General features: G+C 34.4%; 1 protein-coding gene across 1 annotated transcript in view; it reads left to right on the top strand.

Moving 5' to 3' along the window:
- The window catches only part of KCNH5 (potassium voltage-gated channel subfamily H member 5), a 347,265-nt gene that overhangs the window by 15,750 nt on the left and 311,546 nt on the right, over positions 1–19,969 (top strand). The window contains exon 2 of the mRNA XM_054448009.2: positions 13,338–13,461. Coding sequence (XP_054303984.1) covers positions 13,338–13,461 — 124 coding nt within the window. The remainder of the gene's footprint in view (positions 1–13,337; positions 13,462–19,969) is intronic.

Below are 19,969 nucleotides of genomic sequence, written 5' to 3'. Positions count from 1 at the left end.
AGGAAAGTTCAATTTTCCAGAATTCATGGCTCAAGGTCCTTTAAGAGCTGTGAGGACAAACCAGAACTGGTTTTCCTGTCAAGATTGGTCGATAAGAACGGGTGATGGTCACTGAAATTCTGGGCAATTTCTTTAAAGGCATCATGTTTCCAAAACTTCTAGACCCTCTCACTTTCTAGATTTGTAACTCATTTGTTTTCAAAGAAGTTATTCCTCTGTAATCAGATTTCTTTTTCCCAACATGTTTTAAAGCTAAAGGAAATTAAAATTTTCTGGGAAGCAATTTTAATTAATTTGCCATTCTGTTCTTAATATTTATTAATAATATATTTTTCATTTGTTGTAATAAGAATTTTCATGACTACAGGGAAATGCAACAGTTATATGAGTATTTCATATATGTAGAGAGTGTTTCAATGAATAGAGAGATTTCAAAAAGAAACCTCTGGATTGTTAATATTCAGCAATTTCTATCTAATTTAGCCTTAATTAAAAAATCTGTCTCCCTCTCTTCTCATTTTTCTCAAGTATTTTATTCTGTAGTTTAGTTCTTAGTGATAAATACAAATTTTATAGGTTTTGGTTTGCAGGGTCAACATTTAACATTTTTTTCTAGGTTCTTCTTATACATACATACATACATACATACATACGTCCCCCCCCCCACACACACACCAAGATATCTCTGCATATACAACTCAGTAACATAATCTTGTACATAATAGTAATAGCTTATAAATGCTTTTTGCTTTAATAGTTTATAAAGACTGCTTACTTTATTTAGTCTCCATAACTATCCAGAATGGTGGGTATTACTGTCACCAGTTTGTATATCAGGCAACCAGTAGCCTAATTGAAACTCACCAGCTTTTTCACAGAAACTTACTTGATGGTACGGAGAAGGGATCCAAGTTCTGGGAGAATATTTAGGTCAGGGCTCCTTGTGGTATATTGATTGTTAGAAATGTTTACCACTTGATAACATCTCATATAAAGTAGACTTAGCACCATGTTTACTTTACTCAAGTACGGTTTTATAAAACGTTCAGAAATGGTAAAAGCAGTTTTCATGTTTGTCCTCCATAAACTCAGAGTGCATATAGTTAAAATGCAATTATTAAGGCCTCGAGGTAAGGTCTGGTGAGCATAGTCCAATTACTTAACTCTTTGATGGTCTCAGTTACTGGACTTAAACTTCAAGTATAAAGATGAATGGAGAGCATATTTCCTAGACTACCTTTTTAAAAACTTTAAGTTGGTTTGAAAAACACTCTTTGAGTTGTTAGGTCTGAGGTCTAGTTGACTATGTGAGCAAATACTTTAGGGTACACCTGGCAAATATGTGAATTGTCCATATTCTATATTATTGGTTAAAATGTACATATTTTGAAAAATAGGATTGAAGAGAAAAGCAAAGTCTTAATGACCTACTTTTGATTCTAAGGTTCTGTGTTCTTCTCCCTAAACAACTCTGCTTCCAGTCTAACAGGAAGAGTTAGTTCTTCCTGCAGTGAGTTGCTTTAGGACTTTTCCTTCCTTCCTAGTCTTCCTACTTTTCCATCTAAAGCAAAAAAAGAGACATAATTTCCTAGACTACTTAGGAAGAGTTTAAATTTGCAATTATTTCAGCCAAGAATTAGAATTTAAGGAACATGTGTTCTAGTTGCCACTTCTGACCTTGGGAATCTAGGCTTTGTGAGTCTGTGACTTATTGCCTGATGAGTGATCGATCGGTAAAGGAGGAAATGAAGTTTTCCTGATTAGGGATAACATGTACAACATCAGGCCCAATACCTAGCATAGAGTAGAGGTCCACTAATGGTTGCTTTTGTTATTAATTTTGTTACTACACAGAGTTAATCAAGTGTAAGTGAAATAACTGATTAACAGATGGGTAGTGATAGCTGGACCCTGCTGAGCTGGAGTCTGAACGTTCCCATTGTAGAGCTGTTGAAAATGGTATGATGGGGGCAGGGTAATGTTTTTAATGGCAGAGTTCATATGAAATAGTTAGAATGATCCAAATCCTAACAAATGTCTTGAAAACTAGTCTGTTTATAAGAGAGAGAGAGAGGTTTGTAAAGCCTTTGCAGAGTTGTTCAAAGCATGCTTTTAAAATTGTGAGGTACACCCCTTCATTGGGCTATGAAATTGATTTAACAGGTCTTGATTAATGCACCCAAAATTGAAATAGGTTAGAAATTGTAGAGTACATCTCATGTAGTGAGTAAATGTAGTCTGAGAAATTTTTTCAATTGTGTATTGTGTATGTACATGTCTGCACGTATGTATATACACTTGAGTCACTATGTAAAAATTATTTCTTACTATGAGCTTTAATAAAAAAAGTTTGAAAAACACTATTTGTTAGATCAGCTAGCCCTTAATGTTTACAGTCTTTCTTTTTTAAGCCTGTGGTATCCTTTTTCCTAGAATACTAACAATTCATTCAACCAATAAATAATTACTATATTGCAACACTTTTCTTAAAATTTTTTAAAAAATCGACAAGAAAAATTGAATATGTTTATAGTATACAACGAGACTTTGCCTTTCTCTTCAATACCATTTTTCAAAATATCTACATTTTAATCAATAATATAGAATATGGACAATTCAAGTATTTTCCAGGTAGACCCTAAAGTGTTTGCTCACATAGTCAATCAGACTTAACAACTCAATGAGTTTTTTTTTTTTTTTTTTTTTTTCAAACCAACTTGAAGTTTTTAAAAAGATAGTCTAGGAAACATAATGCTTTGATATATGTCTACATTGTGGAATGGCTATGTCAAGCTATTTCATATATTCATTACCTCACTTGTCACTTTTTTTTTTTTTTTTTTAAGTGAGAACACTTAAAATCTCCCTTGGAGATTTTCAAATGTACAATATATTGCTATCAACTGTCATTAACCTGATATATAGTAGATCACTCAAACTTATTCCTTCTATCCAACTGAAATTTTGTGTCCTTTGACCAACATCTCCCCAATGTCCCCACCCTTCAGCTTTTGGTAGCTACCATTTTTCTCTATTTCTATGAGTTTGACTTTTTTTACATTGCACATGTAAGTAAGATCATATGGTGTTTTTCTATGTCTGACTTATTTCACTTAAAATAATGTCCTCCAGGTTCATTCATGTTGTCACAAATGACAATGCTCCTTTCTTTTTAAAGGCTGTATAATATTTCATTAGGCATATATGCCACATTTTCTTTATTCATCTGTTGATTGGCACTTAGGTTGATTCCATATCTTAGCTACTGTAAATAGTGGAGCAATAAACATGAGCATGTAGATAGCTCTTTGACATACTGATTTGATTTCCTTTGGCTATTTACCGAGTCATGGAATCGCTGGATCATATGGTGGTTCTATTTTTAGTTTTTTGAGGAACCTCCATACTGTTTTCTATAATGGTTGTACTAATTTATATTCCTACCAGCAGTGTATAAGAGTTCCCATTTCTTGGCATCTTGGTCAGCTGTTTTCTTTTGTCTTTTTGATAATAGCCATTCCAGTAGGTATGAGGTAACATCTTATTGTGGTTTTAATCTGCATTTCCCTGATGATTAGTGATGTTAAGCTTTCTTTCATGTAACTATTAGCTCTTTGAATATCATCTTTTGACGAATGTCTATTCATATCCTTTGCCCATGTTTTAATCTGGTTATTTCTTTTCTTACTATCAAGTTGAGTTTCTTATATAGTTTGCATATTAACCCCTTATGTGTTTGGTTTGTAGATATATTTTATTACCCTATAGGTTGTCTCTTCACTCTGTTGATTGTTTCCTTTGCTGTACAGCTTTTTAGTTTGATGTAATTTCATTTGTTAATTTCTGCTTTAGTTACCTGTGCTATTGAAGTCAGACTCAAAAAAATCTTTGCTCAGACAATGTCTTGTAGCTTTCCTTCTATGTTTTCTTCCAGCAGTTTTATAGCTTCAGGTTTGATGTTGAAGTCTTCAATCCATTTTGAGTTAATTTGTATATATGGTGTGAGATGAGTGTCTAATTTTATTCTTCTGATGTGGGATATCCAGTTTTCCCAACATCCTTGATTGAAGAGATTGCCCTTTCCTCATTGTATGTTTTTGGTATCTTTGCTGAAAATCAATGGATTATAAATGTGTGGCTTGATTTCTGGGCTCTCTATTATGTTTTATTTGTCTTTGTGTCTATTTTTATGCCAGTACCATGCTGCTTTTATACTATAGCTTTGTAGTAGATTTTGATATCTGGTAGTATAATGACTCTGGCTTTGTTCTTTTTGTTCAAAATTGCTTTGGCTATTGGGGTCTTTTGTGGTTCCAGATGAATTTTAGGATTTTTTTTTCTATTTCTGTGAAACATGTCTTTGGGGTTTTCATTGGAATTACATTGAATCTGTTGATTGCTTTGGGTAGTATGGACGTTTTAACAATATTAATTCTTCCAGTCCATGAACACAGGATGTATTTCCATTTATTTGTGTCTTCTTCACTTTCTTTTATCAATGTTTTGCAGTTTCCAGTGTAGATCTTTCACCTTCTTGGTTAAATTTATTCCTAAATACTGTTTTTTTTTTTTGTTACTATTGTAAATGGTATTGTTTTCTTGATTGCTTTTTTGGATAGTTTGTTGTTATAGAAATATTTTTCATGTGTTGATTTCATATCCTACAACTTTACTGAACTTGTTTATTAGTTCTAACAGTTTTTTGCTTGAGTCTTTAGTTTTTTTTCTACATATAAGATCATATTGTCTGCAAACAGAGACATTTTAACCTCTTTATTTCCTATTTGGAAGGCTTTATTTCCTTTCTCTTTCTAGTTGCTCTGGCTAGGATTTCAGCTAGAAATTGAATAGAAGTGGTAAGAATAGGATCCTCGTCTTGTTCCTGATTTTAGAGGAAAAACTTTCAACTTTTTACCATTGAGTATGATGTTAGAGCTTGTTATGGCCTTTATTATGTTGAGGTACATTCCTTCTGTACCTAATATGTTGAGAGTTTTTAATCATGAAACAATGTTGAATTTTTCAAATGCCTTTTCTAAATCTATTGAATCGATATTATAGTTTTTATCCTTCATTCTGTTAATGTGGTCTATCATATTTATTGATTTGCATATATTGAACAATCCTTGCATCTCAGGAATAAATACCACTTGATCATGGTGAATTATCCTTCTATGTGTTGTTGAATTTGGTTTGAAAATATTTTAATGAGGATTTTTGCATCTATGTTCTTCAGGGATATTGGCGGATAATTTTCTCTTTTCGTATCTTCCTTGTCTGGTATCAGGGTAGTGCTGGCCTCCTAAAATGAGTTTGAAAGTTTTCTGTCCTTTTTAATTTTTTGGAAGAGTTTGAGAAAGATTGAATTAGTAAGCAGTGAAAGTATCAGGTTCTGGGCTTTTCTTTGATGGAAGGATTTTTGTTAGTGATTAATCTCCTTATTTGTTACTGGTCTATTCAGATTTTCTTTTTCTTCATGATTTAGTCTTGGTAGGCTCTACGTGTCTAGAAATTTTTTTATTTCTTCAAGATGAGACAGTTTGTTGGATTTTAATTGTTCATAATAATATCTTATGATCCTTTGTATTTCTGTGGTATCAGTTGTATTGTGTCCTCTTTGATTTCTGATTTTTTTTGAGTCTTCTCTCTCTTTCCTTAGTATAGCTAAAGGTTTGTCAATTTTCTTTATCTTTTCAAAAAACCAACTTGTGGTTTCACTGACCTTTTAAAATTGTTTTTCTAGTCTCTATTTCATTTATTTCTGCTCAAATCTTTATTATTTCTTTCCTTCTACTAACTTTGGGCTTAGTTTGTTCTTCTTTTTCTAGTTCACTGAGCTATAACATTAGTTTGATTATTTAGGGTCTTCTTTTCTCATGTAGGCACTTGTTGCTATAAACTTCCCTCTAAAAACTATTTCTCTTGCATCCCTTAAGTTTTGGTATGTTGTGGTTCTGTTTTCATTTGTCTCAAGATATATATATATTTGAGATTGAGATGAAGTCTCACTCTGTTGCCCAGGCTGGAGTGCGGTGGCATGATCTCGGTTCACTGCAACTTCTACCTCCCGGGTTCAAGTGATTCTCCTGCTGCAGCCTCCTGAGTAGCTGCAACTACAGGGGTGTGCCACCATGCCCAGCTAATTTTTGTATTTTTTAGTAGAGACAGGGTTTTACCATATTGGACAGGCTAGTCTTGAATGCCTGACCTCATGATTTGTCTGGCTCAGCCTCCCAAAGTGCTGGGATCACAGGCATGAGCCACCACGCCCAGCCTGTCTCAAGATATTTTTAAATTTCCCTTTCAAATTTCTTCCTTGATCCATTGGTTCCTTAGGAGTATATTGTTCAATTTCCACATATTTGTAAATTTTCTAAAATTCTTCATATTATTAATTTGTAGCTTTATAACATTGTGGTCAGAAAAGATACTTTATATGATTTTAATTTTCTTAAATTTGTTAAGATCTACTTTGTGGCTTAAGAGTTGATCTGTCCTGCAGAATATTCTGTGTTGAGAACTTCAACTTTCTGTACTTGAGAAGAATATGTATTTTACTGTCTTTGGGTGGAATGTTTATATATCTATACCTGTCAGGTCCATTTGGTTTAAAGTGTAGTTCAAGTCCAATGTCTCATTATTGATTTTCTGTCTGGATGATTATATTGAAATTCCTGTATGGAGAGTAGGCATATAATTTATAATCCTGAGGAATATGTGATTTACGTGAAAAGACAAACTTAGCATATGTGGAATATTTAGAAAGACATTATTTAATAAATTTTATAATACCAATTATATAAAAAGAGAACCCTGCAAAAATGTATTAGTTCATTTGCTTATTCTTATAATCAACCATTAAATTAGCATTCACTATGTGTCAGGCAGTGTGCTAGGCAATGAGAGATCAAATGTGAGCAAAAACCTACATGGGCTCTATCCCTATAGAGCTTATAATCCAATAGGCAGATAAACATTAATTTTTTCATTTTTTTGAGATGTAGTCTTGCTCTCTTGCCCAGGCTGTAGTGCAGTGGCATGATATTGGCTTACTGTAACCTCCGCCTCCCGTGTTCCAGCTATTCTCCTGCCTCAGCCTCCCGGGTAGCTGGGACTACAGGTGTGCACCATTATGCCCGGCTAATTTTATATTTTTAGTAGAGATGGGGTGTCACCATGTTGGCCAGGTTGGCCTCGATCTCCTGACCTCATGATCCACCTGCCTCTGCCTCCCAAAGTGCTGGGATTAAAAGTGTGAGTCACTGTGCCCGGCCAGATATACATTAATTAAGTCATGACACAAATAGGTATAAAACTGCAATTATGAATGGCTGTGAAGGAGAGGTACATCATGTCAAAAAATTATATAACAGGGATATAACCTCATCAGGGGTCAGGGAAAGATTCCCTGAGGTCATGTCAATTGAGTTAAGATCTAAATAAATGAAGGTGACAAGACAAGGTGAGGAGGGAAAGGAATGGTATTTAGGCAGAGATGATGGCAAGTAAAAAGTCCTTATGCTGGGAGAGAACTTGGCTTTTACAAGAATATAAGAAAAGTCGATGAGGCTATTGCAGGCGAGTATCGTGGGCAAGGGTCAGAGTGATGAGAACTAAGGCTAGGCAGACTTTGAAGTCATTGTGGGCCATGGAAAGGATTTGGGTCTTATGAGAGCCAAAAGAAGGATGTTAAAGGAGGGAGGAAACATAATACAATTTTAGTTTTTTTTGAAAAAAACAAACAAACAAAAAAAACAACTTGTTTGGCTTCAGTATAAAAAATCCATTGAAGGAATCCCACAGAGGTTCTGAGTAAATCAGACAGTTACCTGAGTAGTGTAGGGGAGAGATGATAGAGGGTTGGAGTTGGGTGATGATCATGGAGATGAAGAGAACTAGAGAGATTTGAAAGTGTTTTAGGAGATAAAAGTAATGCGACTGGTAATTAATTAGATATGAGGGTAATGGGATAAATGTTGACTGATGGCTCCCAGATTACTGGCTGATAAAATTGTATGGATGGTGGCCCCATTCTCTAAGACAGGAAACAATGGGAAAGCACCTAATTTGAAGGAGTAAAAAGTCATGATCATGTTATACTGAAGCACATTTAAGATAGCTAAGAAGAGAGGTCAAGTTTGGATATCAAGATCGAGAGTTTATAGATGAGGTTTGGTTTGGAGATATACAATTATTAGTTACTGAATCTATGGACATAGGTAAGCGTATAAGAGTAAAGAAAGGAGAGGACTTAGGCACTCTAATGTCTACTTATTGGTAAAGAAGGCACTCTAATGTATACTTATTGGTAAAGAATGGTGAGCCTGCAAAAAAAGTAGAGGAATGTTCAGAGAAACAAGTGAATGGTATTCTGTGAAAGCCAAGCATTGAGAGACTTTTAAGAGGGGAATGGTTACCAACGCTTCTGAATTGTTATGAAATGAGTGAAAAGCATCCTGTGGGCTTGGCAATAGGGAGAGGTTATTGGTAACTTGGCTGTCTTGGTGGACTGGTGAGGGAAGAAGCTAAATAGGAGTGAGTTGAGTGAACAGGAGCTGAGGAGATGGAGCCAGTGAGAACAGACAACTTCTATGGAAAGTTTGTCCTGTGAATGGTTGGAGACAGATATGGTGGCAGCCAGAGGAGATGTAGGCTGAGTGGTATTCAGTGAATGTAGCATAGAAAACGTAGAGTTGAGATGATTCTTAAATGTTTTGATGGGCAAAGAGATGTCAGAAAAGGATTTCAAGTGAATAGTGGGCAGCATGAATGAGCAGATTTTCGGAACATAATGAAGAGACTGACCTAACTGTAATAGTATAGACTTTAGGAATAATGGGAAACATGTTTGTATAGGTAGGGAAGGTGAGGCTGGATTTCAGAGGGCTTTGTTAGCCTCAGAAAGGATTTGAGATTTGATTATATAAACAGTTGGGATTGTTGATCTGGATGAAGAATGATAGGATACAGGAAGGGTTTCAGGGAGACAATTTAGCATTCACCTAATCACAAGACTGAACATTGGAATGAGTTAAGGCAGGGTTACCATGTAGCTGTATGGCCTGCCACAGTTATCTAGTCATGAAGTGGACAGCTTATGGATTAGAGAGGGTAAACTGGCTTGGGCTAAGGCGAGAAAGAAAACAATTTTTGATGGTCATATTAAAAAATTTATAGTTGATACTATAAATAAACATCATTTATTTATAGAGGAATTTATACTTTCTGAAGTACTTTTGCAGAAGTTAGCTCATTTTGATCTCTAATTGCCCTGGGTACCACAGAAATGTAGTATTACCATCCTCATAACTAAGGTTAAGCCCAAGTACCATTGTTTTCTTAAAACTTCTGATTCTCTGGTCAGACGGAGTTATCCATTGTCCTCTTTGTGTGTTTTAAAAAATTTTTATGCAGCAAAATGCACAGATCTTAACTGCACAGTTAAATGAATTTTGACAATTGTATACACCTGTGTAACGTATACCTCTATCAAGATAGAGAACAATTACATTTGCCAGAAAGTTCTTTTTATCTTTGCTGTCACTTCCTCCACCATTCCCTTTATAAATCATTGTTCTTGTTCCTATCATCATATAATATTAGTTTTCCCTATATTTAAGCTTCATATTAATGAAATCAAACAGTATACATACTTTAGTGGCTGGTTTCTTTTATAATGTTTTTGAGTCATATTGTTGCATGTATCAGAAGTTTGTTCCATTTTAGAACTGAGTAGTATTCCTTGTGTAAATATGGCACAATTTCTAATCCATTCTCTTCTTAATAGACCTTTACATTGTTTCCAATTTTTGGCTACTATGAATAAATCTGATGTGGACATTTTCCTACAAGTCTTTTTGTAAACATATGTTTTCATTTCACTTGCATAAATACCTAGAAGTGAAATTTCTGGGTCATAGATACATATTTAACTTTACAAGAAGCTGTTTTCCAAAGTGATCATACCATTTTACATTCTTGCTAGCATTTTATAAAGAGCACTAGTTCTTGATTCTCATCAACAGTGTTGTATTGTTAATCTTTAAAACTACTCTAGTAATTGAGCAGCAGTATATCATTGTGCTTTCAGTTCATGTTTCTTGATGCCTGATGATTGTAAGCGTCTTATTCTTGTGTTCATTGGCTGTTGTTTCTCTTTTCTGTGTGTGAAATGTCTGTTTAAGTTACTTGCTCATTTTGATACTTGGGTTGTTTGTTCTTTTGTAGGAATATTTTGTATTTTCTGGATTAGAGTTCTTTCTCAGATATCTGTATCAAAAGTATTTTCTCCCAGGCTGTAGGTTTCCATTTCATTTTCTTGAGAATGTCCTTGAATGAGTAGTTGACAGTTATTTTGATGATGCCTAATTTATCAACATTTTCTTTTATGGTGATTGCTATATGAGGCTTATATAAGAAATTTTTGTCTTCCTCATGATAGTGAAGATTTCCTTCTATGTTTTCTTCTAGAAGGTTTATAATTTTCCCTTTTATATTTACATCTATGACCCATTTCAAATTATTTTTGTGTATGAGATAGGGGTCATGTTTCAATTTTTGCTCATATGGATATCTAGTTGTTTCAATAAAATTCATTGAAAAAGACTTTACCTATTCAGTTGGTGTGGCATCTTTGCAAAAAAGCTGTTAATGTTGTATGTGAGGGCCTGTTTCTGAACTCATTTTGTTTTATTGGTTTACTTGTCTGTCCTTACTCCATTTCCACACCATCTTAATTACTATAGTTGTTTGTTTCTCTAACTTTGTTCTACTTTTTCATATTTTATTTTTAACTACTTTAATTTGCATTTTCACAAACTTTTATAATTTTTCAATTTCCTCAAAAAAGCCTGTTGTCATTTTCATTGTGATTGTATTGAATCTATAGATCAATTTGCAGAAAATAGAACACTTCTTCATGTGGAACAAAAGACCAAGAAAGGTATTCCTACTGTAGCTTGTTTATGTTTATCTCTCTTGTGGTTTACTGAATTGCTAGTTTTCATTCTATCTGGAAAAATTTTAGCTATCGTATTGTCCAATAACATGTGTGCCCTCTTTTGTTTTTTTTTTCAGACTCAACTACATATATTTTAGATTGCTTGATATTGTCCCACAGAACATCTCTTCAATCTTTTTCTCTTTTACTTCAGTTTGCAATAGCTTGTATCGATGTGTTTTCAAATTGTTCTTTCTTTTTAGTGTCTGTTAAACCAATCCAATAAATGTTTAATTTCAGAGATTGCATTATTTCTATGTTTACCTATTGACTTCTCTTTCTACTGCCTACTTTTTTCCGTAGTAATTGTAGAGTTTTCCATTTCTTGCCTGTCTAATAATTTTTGATTGTTTCTGGGACATTATATCAATACATTTTAGAGATTTGGGATTTCATTATTTTCCTCTGAGGAGAATTATATTTTTTTTTAAATCAGGCAGTTTAATTGCTGATGGATGACCTTGATCATGAAGAGACTTGATTTTAAGATTATTTTTCGTGTTGGTCTACTTTCTACATTTTTTATTTTAGTCCCAGGGCATATCCGTTCATCCTATGACTTGTTTCTTACTCCTAATGCATGGCCTTCTGTGTTTAGATGGAAGGCTTGAGTTGTTTTTCAAGCTCTTCTCTAGCTTCATGGGACTTGAACTCTGAAATTCATCTTCTAGCTTTGGGGAGGTGGTGAAATTTCTGTCCATCTCTTTAGCTCTTTACCATTGCTGTCTGCTGGATTCCTTATTGTCTCACCCTATGCCTGCCCAGTTTGGGCCACAAGAAGGATTTGAGGTATATTATGCAGAGGTTTATCACTCCATCAATTAAAGGATTTCCCCAACTCCAAGTTGCTCTGCCACCCCCAAATTGTGACCTTTGACTCCTTAGACTTGTAAGACACTTCTGCTTGAGCTCTTTCACACCATGAACTTCCCAAACTGGCAAGTGCTCTCAGGGGAATAGACAGTTAAATGACTATCTCAGCTAATAAAGCCTCTCTTTTTCAAGGGTTTACCTTTTCCAGTTTCTGCCTACTTTCGGTTGTTTCCTAGTGGCTTCAAACAGATTTTGTTTTTCATATTTTGTCCCATGCTTCTTTAGTATCTATTCTGGCAGTTGTATTTTGTTGTTACATATTTGTTTTCAACATACACACTTATTGAGAGCAAAGGGTGTGTTTTACTAATCTTTATTTTATCCCACTGTTTGACCCAGAGCAGTGACTTTTATACAGCAGCTACTTAATAAATGCTAAATTGCATTATTATTTTTATGAAGACAAATTATGAATGAGGATTTAAAGTCTTCTAAAAAAATTGTTATATTTTTAGTATACTACCCTGAGTATGAGTTCAAAGGAAATTTTTCTTAGGTAAGATTTTGAAGCATATTATTGCTTTAAAAATTTTTACTTTTAAATTATTTATATTAAAAATCAGTGTTCATTTATATATTTTAATATTATTTTAATTTTAATTCATTTTAATGTTGACATAAAACATGTGGTTTACAAAACTGCTAAAGTTACTGCCAATGTGATTGGATTTTCAGTCATTTTATATTAATTTATACAAAACCAAACCTACTTTTCTGTGTAAAATAGAACAAAAATATCTCTTTTATTTGGAATACTGATAGTTTCTAAATTATCTGTATTATGTGGTTGAAAATATCTTTGAATAATTTTAATTTAAAGAAGACTTTTAAATTCTATTTTAAATTAGACTTTTCAAGATCAGCCTAATGGACAAAAAAATTGTTCCATCATGCCAGCAATATATTATATATATAATAATTTTTATTATTATATATATAATAAAAATTATATAATTTTTATTAAATATATAATAATAAAAAATTATATAATAATTTTTATTAATATATAATAATAAAAAATTATATAACAATTTTTGAAGGGGGTCATCCAATTTTCTTTTATTATCAACTTCAATATTCTCAATTTGTAGGGAAGTGACCATAGCCCTAATCTTAATAAATTAACCAATTTTTAGGTGTAATTTGTAGTCATTAACATTATTTAATACTAACTACACTTTGATTTCATAGCTTAGGGTATACTTGAATGAAAAGAAATATTATAAACTGGTTTCTTTTAAATGGAATTTTTAGTTTGTATATAAATTTGATATTTATTGCAGGTCCCATATGATGATCATGCAAAGCTGGTTATGTCAATTTCAAGAACAGGTTATGTTATTTGCACAATTACAAACCATAGTTGTATGTGTCCATCTTTATGAGTTTGCCTTTTTGATTACTTGAAATAAGTGCATTGTTGAATGAAGCTAAATAACCTCCTTTTTTCTCCTTTCTTCTTCAGAATCAAGTTTCTTACTGGGAAATGCCCAGATTGTGGATTGGCCTGTAGTTTATAGTAATGACGGTTTTTGTAAACTCTCCGGATATCATCGAGCTGACGTCATGCAGAAAAGCAGCACTTGCAGGTAGGTAACAGAATAGCTAAGTAATCTTTTCTGAAATTTAACAGAAATCTGAATGTAATTAAAAGGCTTAAGTTTACTTGGACTCCCATATACAAATATAGAGTTAAAAATTATATTAGAATATTAGGGAGACTAAATTATCAACGGAAACATATAGCTTAAGAGCCATTGGTGAAAACTTTTGCCAAAAGAAAGATTTTTATATATCTGTGAGTTAATCAATTCATTCAATAAATATTTTTTGATCACCTACCATGAGCCAGGAATAGACTAGATGCTGAGTAATCAGAGGAACGTCTTGTATCAGGGAACAACTTGTGGCATGTGATCTACAGCACCTCTGGAACAACTAAATTGTCTTGAATAAAACAGAGTAAACACCACCTGGCCAAGTTAAACATGGTCCATGAGAATGTAAAGAACATAAAATAAAGCTCTTACATCCTGTGTAAGCCACATGTACTTGGTAATGGTACATTGTTTGACTCATGTACAACAGAATCTGACATTTATATTATTATAATGGTTCTTTAAAAAAATGCCATTTCTGTGAGCTTAAAGAGAATATTAAGAAAAAAGGGGATCAGAAAAAAGAAAAGGAAACTATATATAAGGAACTAATTTAGAACCTGAAACTTTTCACAATATTTCAGTAAGGCCAGATGGGATGTTTTTTCCATGAGTTAATTTTTCTTTAAAGCTCTCATTTAACTAAGCACTGAACCAAGTTATTTTAGAACTACAAGGGATCTGATTTTTTTTTTTCTAGGCCAAATCCTCTGTTTTTCAGATGAGAAAACTGAGGTAGAGCTGTGTTAAGGGACTTGCCCAGAGAAATAGTGATTTATTTTTTCTACCCATTGATGCTGAGAAGCATTATATATATATATATAAATACTTATATACATATACAGTTGACCCTGGAACAACACTGGTTTGAACAGTGTGGGTCACTTATAGGTTAATTTTTTCAACCAAATGTGATCAGAAATATAGTATTAGAGAAATACAGATCAAAAATACGATATTCAAGGGGATGTGAAACCCTTGGGTACAGAGGGCTGACTTTTTATATATGTGGGTTCTGCAGGGCTAACTGCAGGACTTGAGTGTGCACGGATTTTGATATACGCAGGGATCCTGGAACCAATCCCCTGTGTATGACTCTCTCCCTCTCTATGTATGTAACTGTATATATATCTGTGAATTAATCAATTCATTCAATAAATATTTTTTGATCACCTACCATCTACCATGAGCCAAGAATAGTCTAGGTGCTGAGTAATCAGAGGAACATGTATATCTGTATATATACATACATACAGAGGGAGAAAGGGAGAGAGAGAGAGTCATCCTCGGTATACAGAAGGGATTGGTTGATGACTCTCTCTTTCCCTCTCTAGATATCCTTCATCGTCATGAAAGGTAGATATTTTATATTATACCATTGAGTTTAAACCTGACTGCACATAGCAATCACTTAAATGGTTTTGCAAAACAGATTCCTACCCCGCTTAAACCTACTGAATTAGAATCAGTAGGTGATTCTGAAGTGGGTGGGTCAAGCAGGGAGTCAGTATTTTTAACCAACAGCTTAGATGATTCTGGTGCTTATCCAGGCTTGAGAAATAATCTGCTCAAACATTCTCTTCCTTAATCTATGCTCCTCTAGCCATCCTCTTTTTTGCCTCTACTATAGGCATTCTCATATTCAGTCTTCATTCCCAGGTATGGAAATTGGTAAATGGGAGTGATGAAAATCTGTGGCTTCTGGTTGAGAGGGTCCCTTTGCTAGCACTGATATCGTTGGGCCATATTAAGCATTGCTCCTCTCTTATTCCCCAGAAGGCAGTTTAAGTTAGAAAAAGCTGAGTTTCATGGTAGACCTTATCCTGTGGAACAGGTCCATAGAGAGAGTTCCAGGGAACACAGATACACTCACACTCCCATTTCTTATTCTTGGACTGCTGACATCCCGTCTTCATGCCAGGTTTATCTCAGATCTCATCTACCTGAAGGTATTTATGCTTCCCTAAACAAGACAGGTTTTTCCCTTCTCTGACTCCTCATAGTTTCTTGTGTATATTTTTGTTGGCATCATCATTTGGCCTTAAACTAACTCCCCTTATCCCTTGGGTTTTTATTCTTATTGCTGTATTGCTTTTGTTGCCATTTTTGAGAAGTACTGCTCTTCATATCTGGATCTATTTTAAGTTCTGCTCTCATCCCTTCTTGTGTCCCATGTATCTGCCCTATCCCTGGCCTATTTTCTTTGGCAAGTACAATTTTTTCCTACAAAGGATTCAGTAAGAAAATAAGTGCTGGTATGTTATATTAGCTCTTTGCTCCTATGAAAGAGCTGCTTTTCTTCTCCTAACACAAGTACCAGATTGTAAGTGCCTTAAAAGTAGGGTCTCCATCTTGCTCACTTTTATATGCACAACAGGACACAAGACAGTGTCTTATGTCAGTGTTTATTGAATTAGATTGGCTTGTTTTGCAATAAACCGTAACCTAGGTCTCACATGCTGTGTATAGCATACTGTTATTTCTTGTATTTCATCCTGTGTTATGACATTTGAGGTGGGAGAGTTTTGGATTATACCATGCTTTTTAGCTGTATAAAAAAGTGTTTGAGTCTTTCCCCAAATTGTCTTTACTTATCAGAGACAATGTTTTCAAATGATCATGTTCTTAATGTAAACAATTATTACTTACTTGCATAAAATGCCAGATGTGTTTTGTTAACCTAAAAATTGCAACCAGTTTCATGCCCTCACAGAACAATGAAGACAGGCATCTGATATATGAACAAATATCTGACCTTTATCAGTTTTTCTTGGAAGCATGATTTATTTTAATGTGTTCTTCTTTTAAACTTCCTTATTCTCTTTTAAAATTAAACTATATCCATTTTATGTTTGCTGTAGCATTATTTAGAAGAGTGAAGACCTGGAAGTAATCAAAATATCCAGTAGCAGAAGTTTAGCTACATCATATGTTGTATATACTGGAAGGACAATGACACTGGAAAAAACTAACAACATATTATCAAGTAAAAAAAAGCCTAAAACAAAGTAAAACAACAAACCCAAAACCACCCCCCAAGCAGTTTATAAAAGTGTTTGCATCATGACTCAAATTCTTTTACATATAGCTTTTTTCCCATTTCTTGGATAAATCCAGAAAAGCCTTTAAATGTGTGACACAAAATAACAGAGGGAGAAAAGAAGAAAATTAGATGCACATTTAGAAACATGGGGTTAATGGCTAAAAGTTATTATGGTATGTGGAATTACTGACTTATAAGTGAATATGGAGATAAGCATTTGACACTGAGAATATCCTTGTAAATAATTTTAAAAATTTTGCTTATCATAATAAGTTTTTAGACAGACATAAGAGAATAAGAAGCTACAAAGCCGTGAGCTTCATTTTATATGGGAAAATACAACCTTTAACACTATGTATCTCAGAAAAAAGAATCATTTTTGTATACAACTTGCATTAGATGAATTAAAGTCTATAGGGTTAAAGTGGCAACTAGGTAAATGATTACATGCCATAGTTTAAATATTCAAAAGTGAATTGTTTTATGGTAAAATAAAAACACATTAATTTGTGTTTTTATAATATCAAGGGGCTAATATTTCTTTCTTCTGTTTTCTTATCTTTTTTCTTCTTTGCCCTTCTCAACCCCTCCCACATTGGACCAGACACACAGAATCAAATTAAACATACTCCTCAATTTGTCACAATATTATCATTTTGCTCTCTCTAAGCAAGATCTCTCTTTATTTTATTTCATTTCTTCCCTTTTATTTCTTTTCCCTTTCATCCCATCCCCCTTCTTCCTTTTATGGTTATTAATTCTAGAGTGTGTTTATTTTACGTCTTTCTAATCTGTCTTCTGCTTGTTTATTAAATATGTATATTCTTGAAATGATATTGCTTTGCATATGTTGGTTTTTAAGATCCATTTAATTCCTACCACACTATAATATTTATGGTTTCTTACTCTTTTCATTCACCATTATGTTTTTAGACTTCTTTGTGTCACCGTATGATGATCTATTCATCATGTCTGATTGTTGTCTAATGTTCTAGAGTCTTCACAGCCTTCGTTCTATTTATACATTCTAGTAGTCCTGGAATCTAACTTTGACACTTTGCTACCTCAAACAATTTGGAAATAAGAATCCTCCTACACATCTTCTTGTGGCCCTGTGTGAGAAGTTTTCTGTCTCTATCCCCAGAAATGAGATTGCTGGATAATAGAATATATGCAGAGTTTGTAAATTAACTGCCATAAGATTTTTGCCCAGAGTAGCCTTCTGTTTCCATTCTTAACAGCCATTAGTGAGGATTCTGGTTTTCCTACATTTTTGCTATGTCATAATGGTACTGAAATTCCTATTTGAAAATATCTGATGTGTGCTAGATATTGTCTCATTTTTGTTTTAGCTAAAATTATGACACTATGACACAATTTCAAACATTGTCCATTTTACTGTGGACACTGCATTTTCCAAGCCTTTGGACTGTTTTGCTGTTTATTGGAGGACATGAAAAGTATTGCATGTTTAAAAGAGATTATAGACTTTGGGAGAATGACACTTAACAGCATACGATCTTATCTTATGACCTGTAGAAGCTCTGACATTTGGGATATACTGTCATAGATTAGGTAGGAACCACTTTAGCATTTTACTTCTAATTAACCTGAAACTTTTAAGAGCCTATTCTGCTGTCATTTTTTGTTTTTGTTTTGGATAGAGGGGTGAGAATAACAATCAGGTAGTTTAGGTAGGGAGGATTGAGGGGTAGATAGATGCTCTCAAATGCATTTTTTTGAAAGGCCATTTACAATCCCTTATCCAACCCCATCAAGTTAGACAATGAGTCAGATATTAAGAAACACTTTATTGAACAGATTTCACAGCAGTTTTATGAACACATGATTATCTTAGCAGCTACCAAGAGCATATGACACATGATGGATGCCAGTCAGTCTGGCTCCATTTGGCTGAGGGCTGTGCTTCTCACGGTGAAACTGATGAAAAGTGTTGAAGGGCAGAGGTGTCTTGGTGATGTCAGACTCCAAAGATTAGAGATATACAGTGCTATCCCTGTTTTTCCTTAATTATATGTCATGGATCAACCATTTATTTACTCCAGTGAAATCTTTTGAAGACCATATAAATCAATGGGTTGTGAAACCTTTTGGTTATGATCCTCTGTATAAAGGAATGTCTTTGATTTATTCCAAAATTACCTCTTTCAGATTTTGAAAACTGTATTTTTTTTTTTTTTTTTTTTTTTTTTGAGACAGACTTTCGCTCTTTTTGCCCAGGCTGGAGTACAAAGGCACGATCTTGGCTCACTGCAACCTCCGCCACCTGGGTTAAAGTGATTCTTTTGCCTCGGCCTCCCAAGACGATGGGGTTACATGCACCCGCCGCCACACCTAGCTAATTTTGTATTTTTAGTGTAGATGGGGTTTCAACTGGCCAGGCCGGTCTCGAACTCCTGACTTCAGGTGATCTGCCCGTCTCGGCCTCCCAAAGTGCTGGGATTACAGGCGTGAGCCACTGTGCCCGGCTGAAAACTGTATTCTTGTTTTTAATTTTTCCTCCTTAACTTCCCCTCTCTCAGGCTTTATCTTTTTTGATCCTTTAACTGCAGATCTCGGTCCACCTCCCATTAACTTTTATGATTCTATGGTTGTGGCCAGTTCTGAGCTGGAGACCACATTTACCAACCACGTTAAGTCTATCTGTGTTGCTTTGTTTTGATGAAGCATTTGCTAATCTGTGAACTACAGCCTGCAGATATTACCCTGTATTATGGTGACTGAATATTTGTTGCATTTTAGTCTAGACACACTGTTGCACATTTAGCAGAGTAAGAGAGGTTGGTGGAACTCATGATTAGGTTATGTTTTCTTCAGAGTTGTAAGATTCTTTTCTCCTTTGGAAGTCTGTCAATCATTACAGCCATTCTTACTGCTAGGTACTATAAGGCTTGTTTGTGAGATTTTGAGAGCAGAGCAAGGGATCCAAGAATAAGTAAATCCTGCTACAAGCCCAAACCACCTGTTCCTCAAAGTTTTCTAGGTCAGATACACGTGAACGATAACTGCCAGATGCCTAGGTGAGCTGCGTATGGCCTAGACCAGGCCTGAAGACAACTTATGCCTTATTCCCAAGACGAAACCAGTCAGTTGTGTGACAAGAAAAGTGGCCAGATTATACAGGAGCAGGTTCTGAGTGAGCGTTTGCTTCAACCTCATGGGCTTGTGAAGAAAGAAGATTCACAGAACCATGCACATCTCCCTTTAAGACACAGTGACACTGCCTATTGGAAAGCATGGTTCCTGGAGAATCCTGGAGAAGCTAGGGGGTGAGGAAGGGGCATTCTAGTCCCATCCGTACATGCCAGTCATGTTTCAGCCATTGTGCAACACGTTATAATTTGTAACTTTGTTTGCATTATCCTTTTGTCACCC

This window comes from Pongo pygmaeus, chromosome 15 (assembly GCF_028885625.2).
Source record: "Pongo pygmaeus isolate AG05252 chromosome 15, NHGRI_mPonPyg2-v2.0_pri, whole genome shotgun sequence".
In the NCBI taxonomy this organism is placed as follows: domain Eukaryota; kingdom Metazoa; phylum Chordata; class Mammalia; order Primates; family Hominidae; genus Pongo; species Pongo pygmaeus.
The sequence above is the reverse complement of the archived record's forward strand: the minus strand, read 5'-3'. Positions and strand labels throughout refer to the sequence as shown.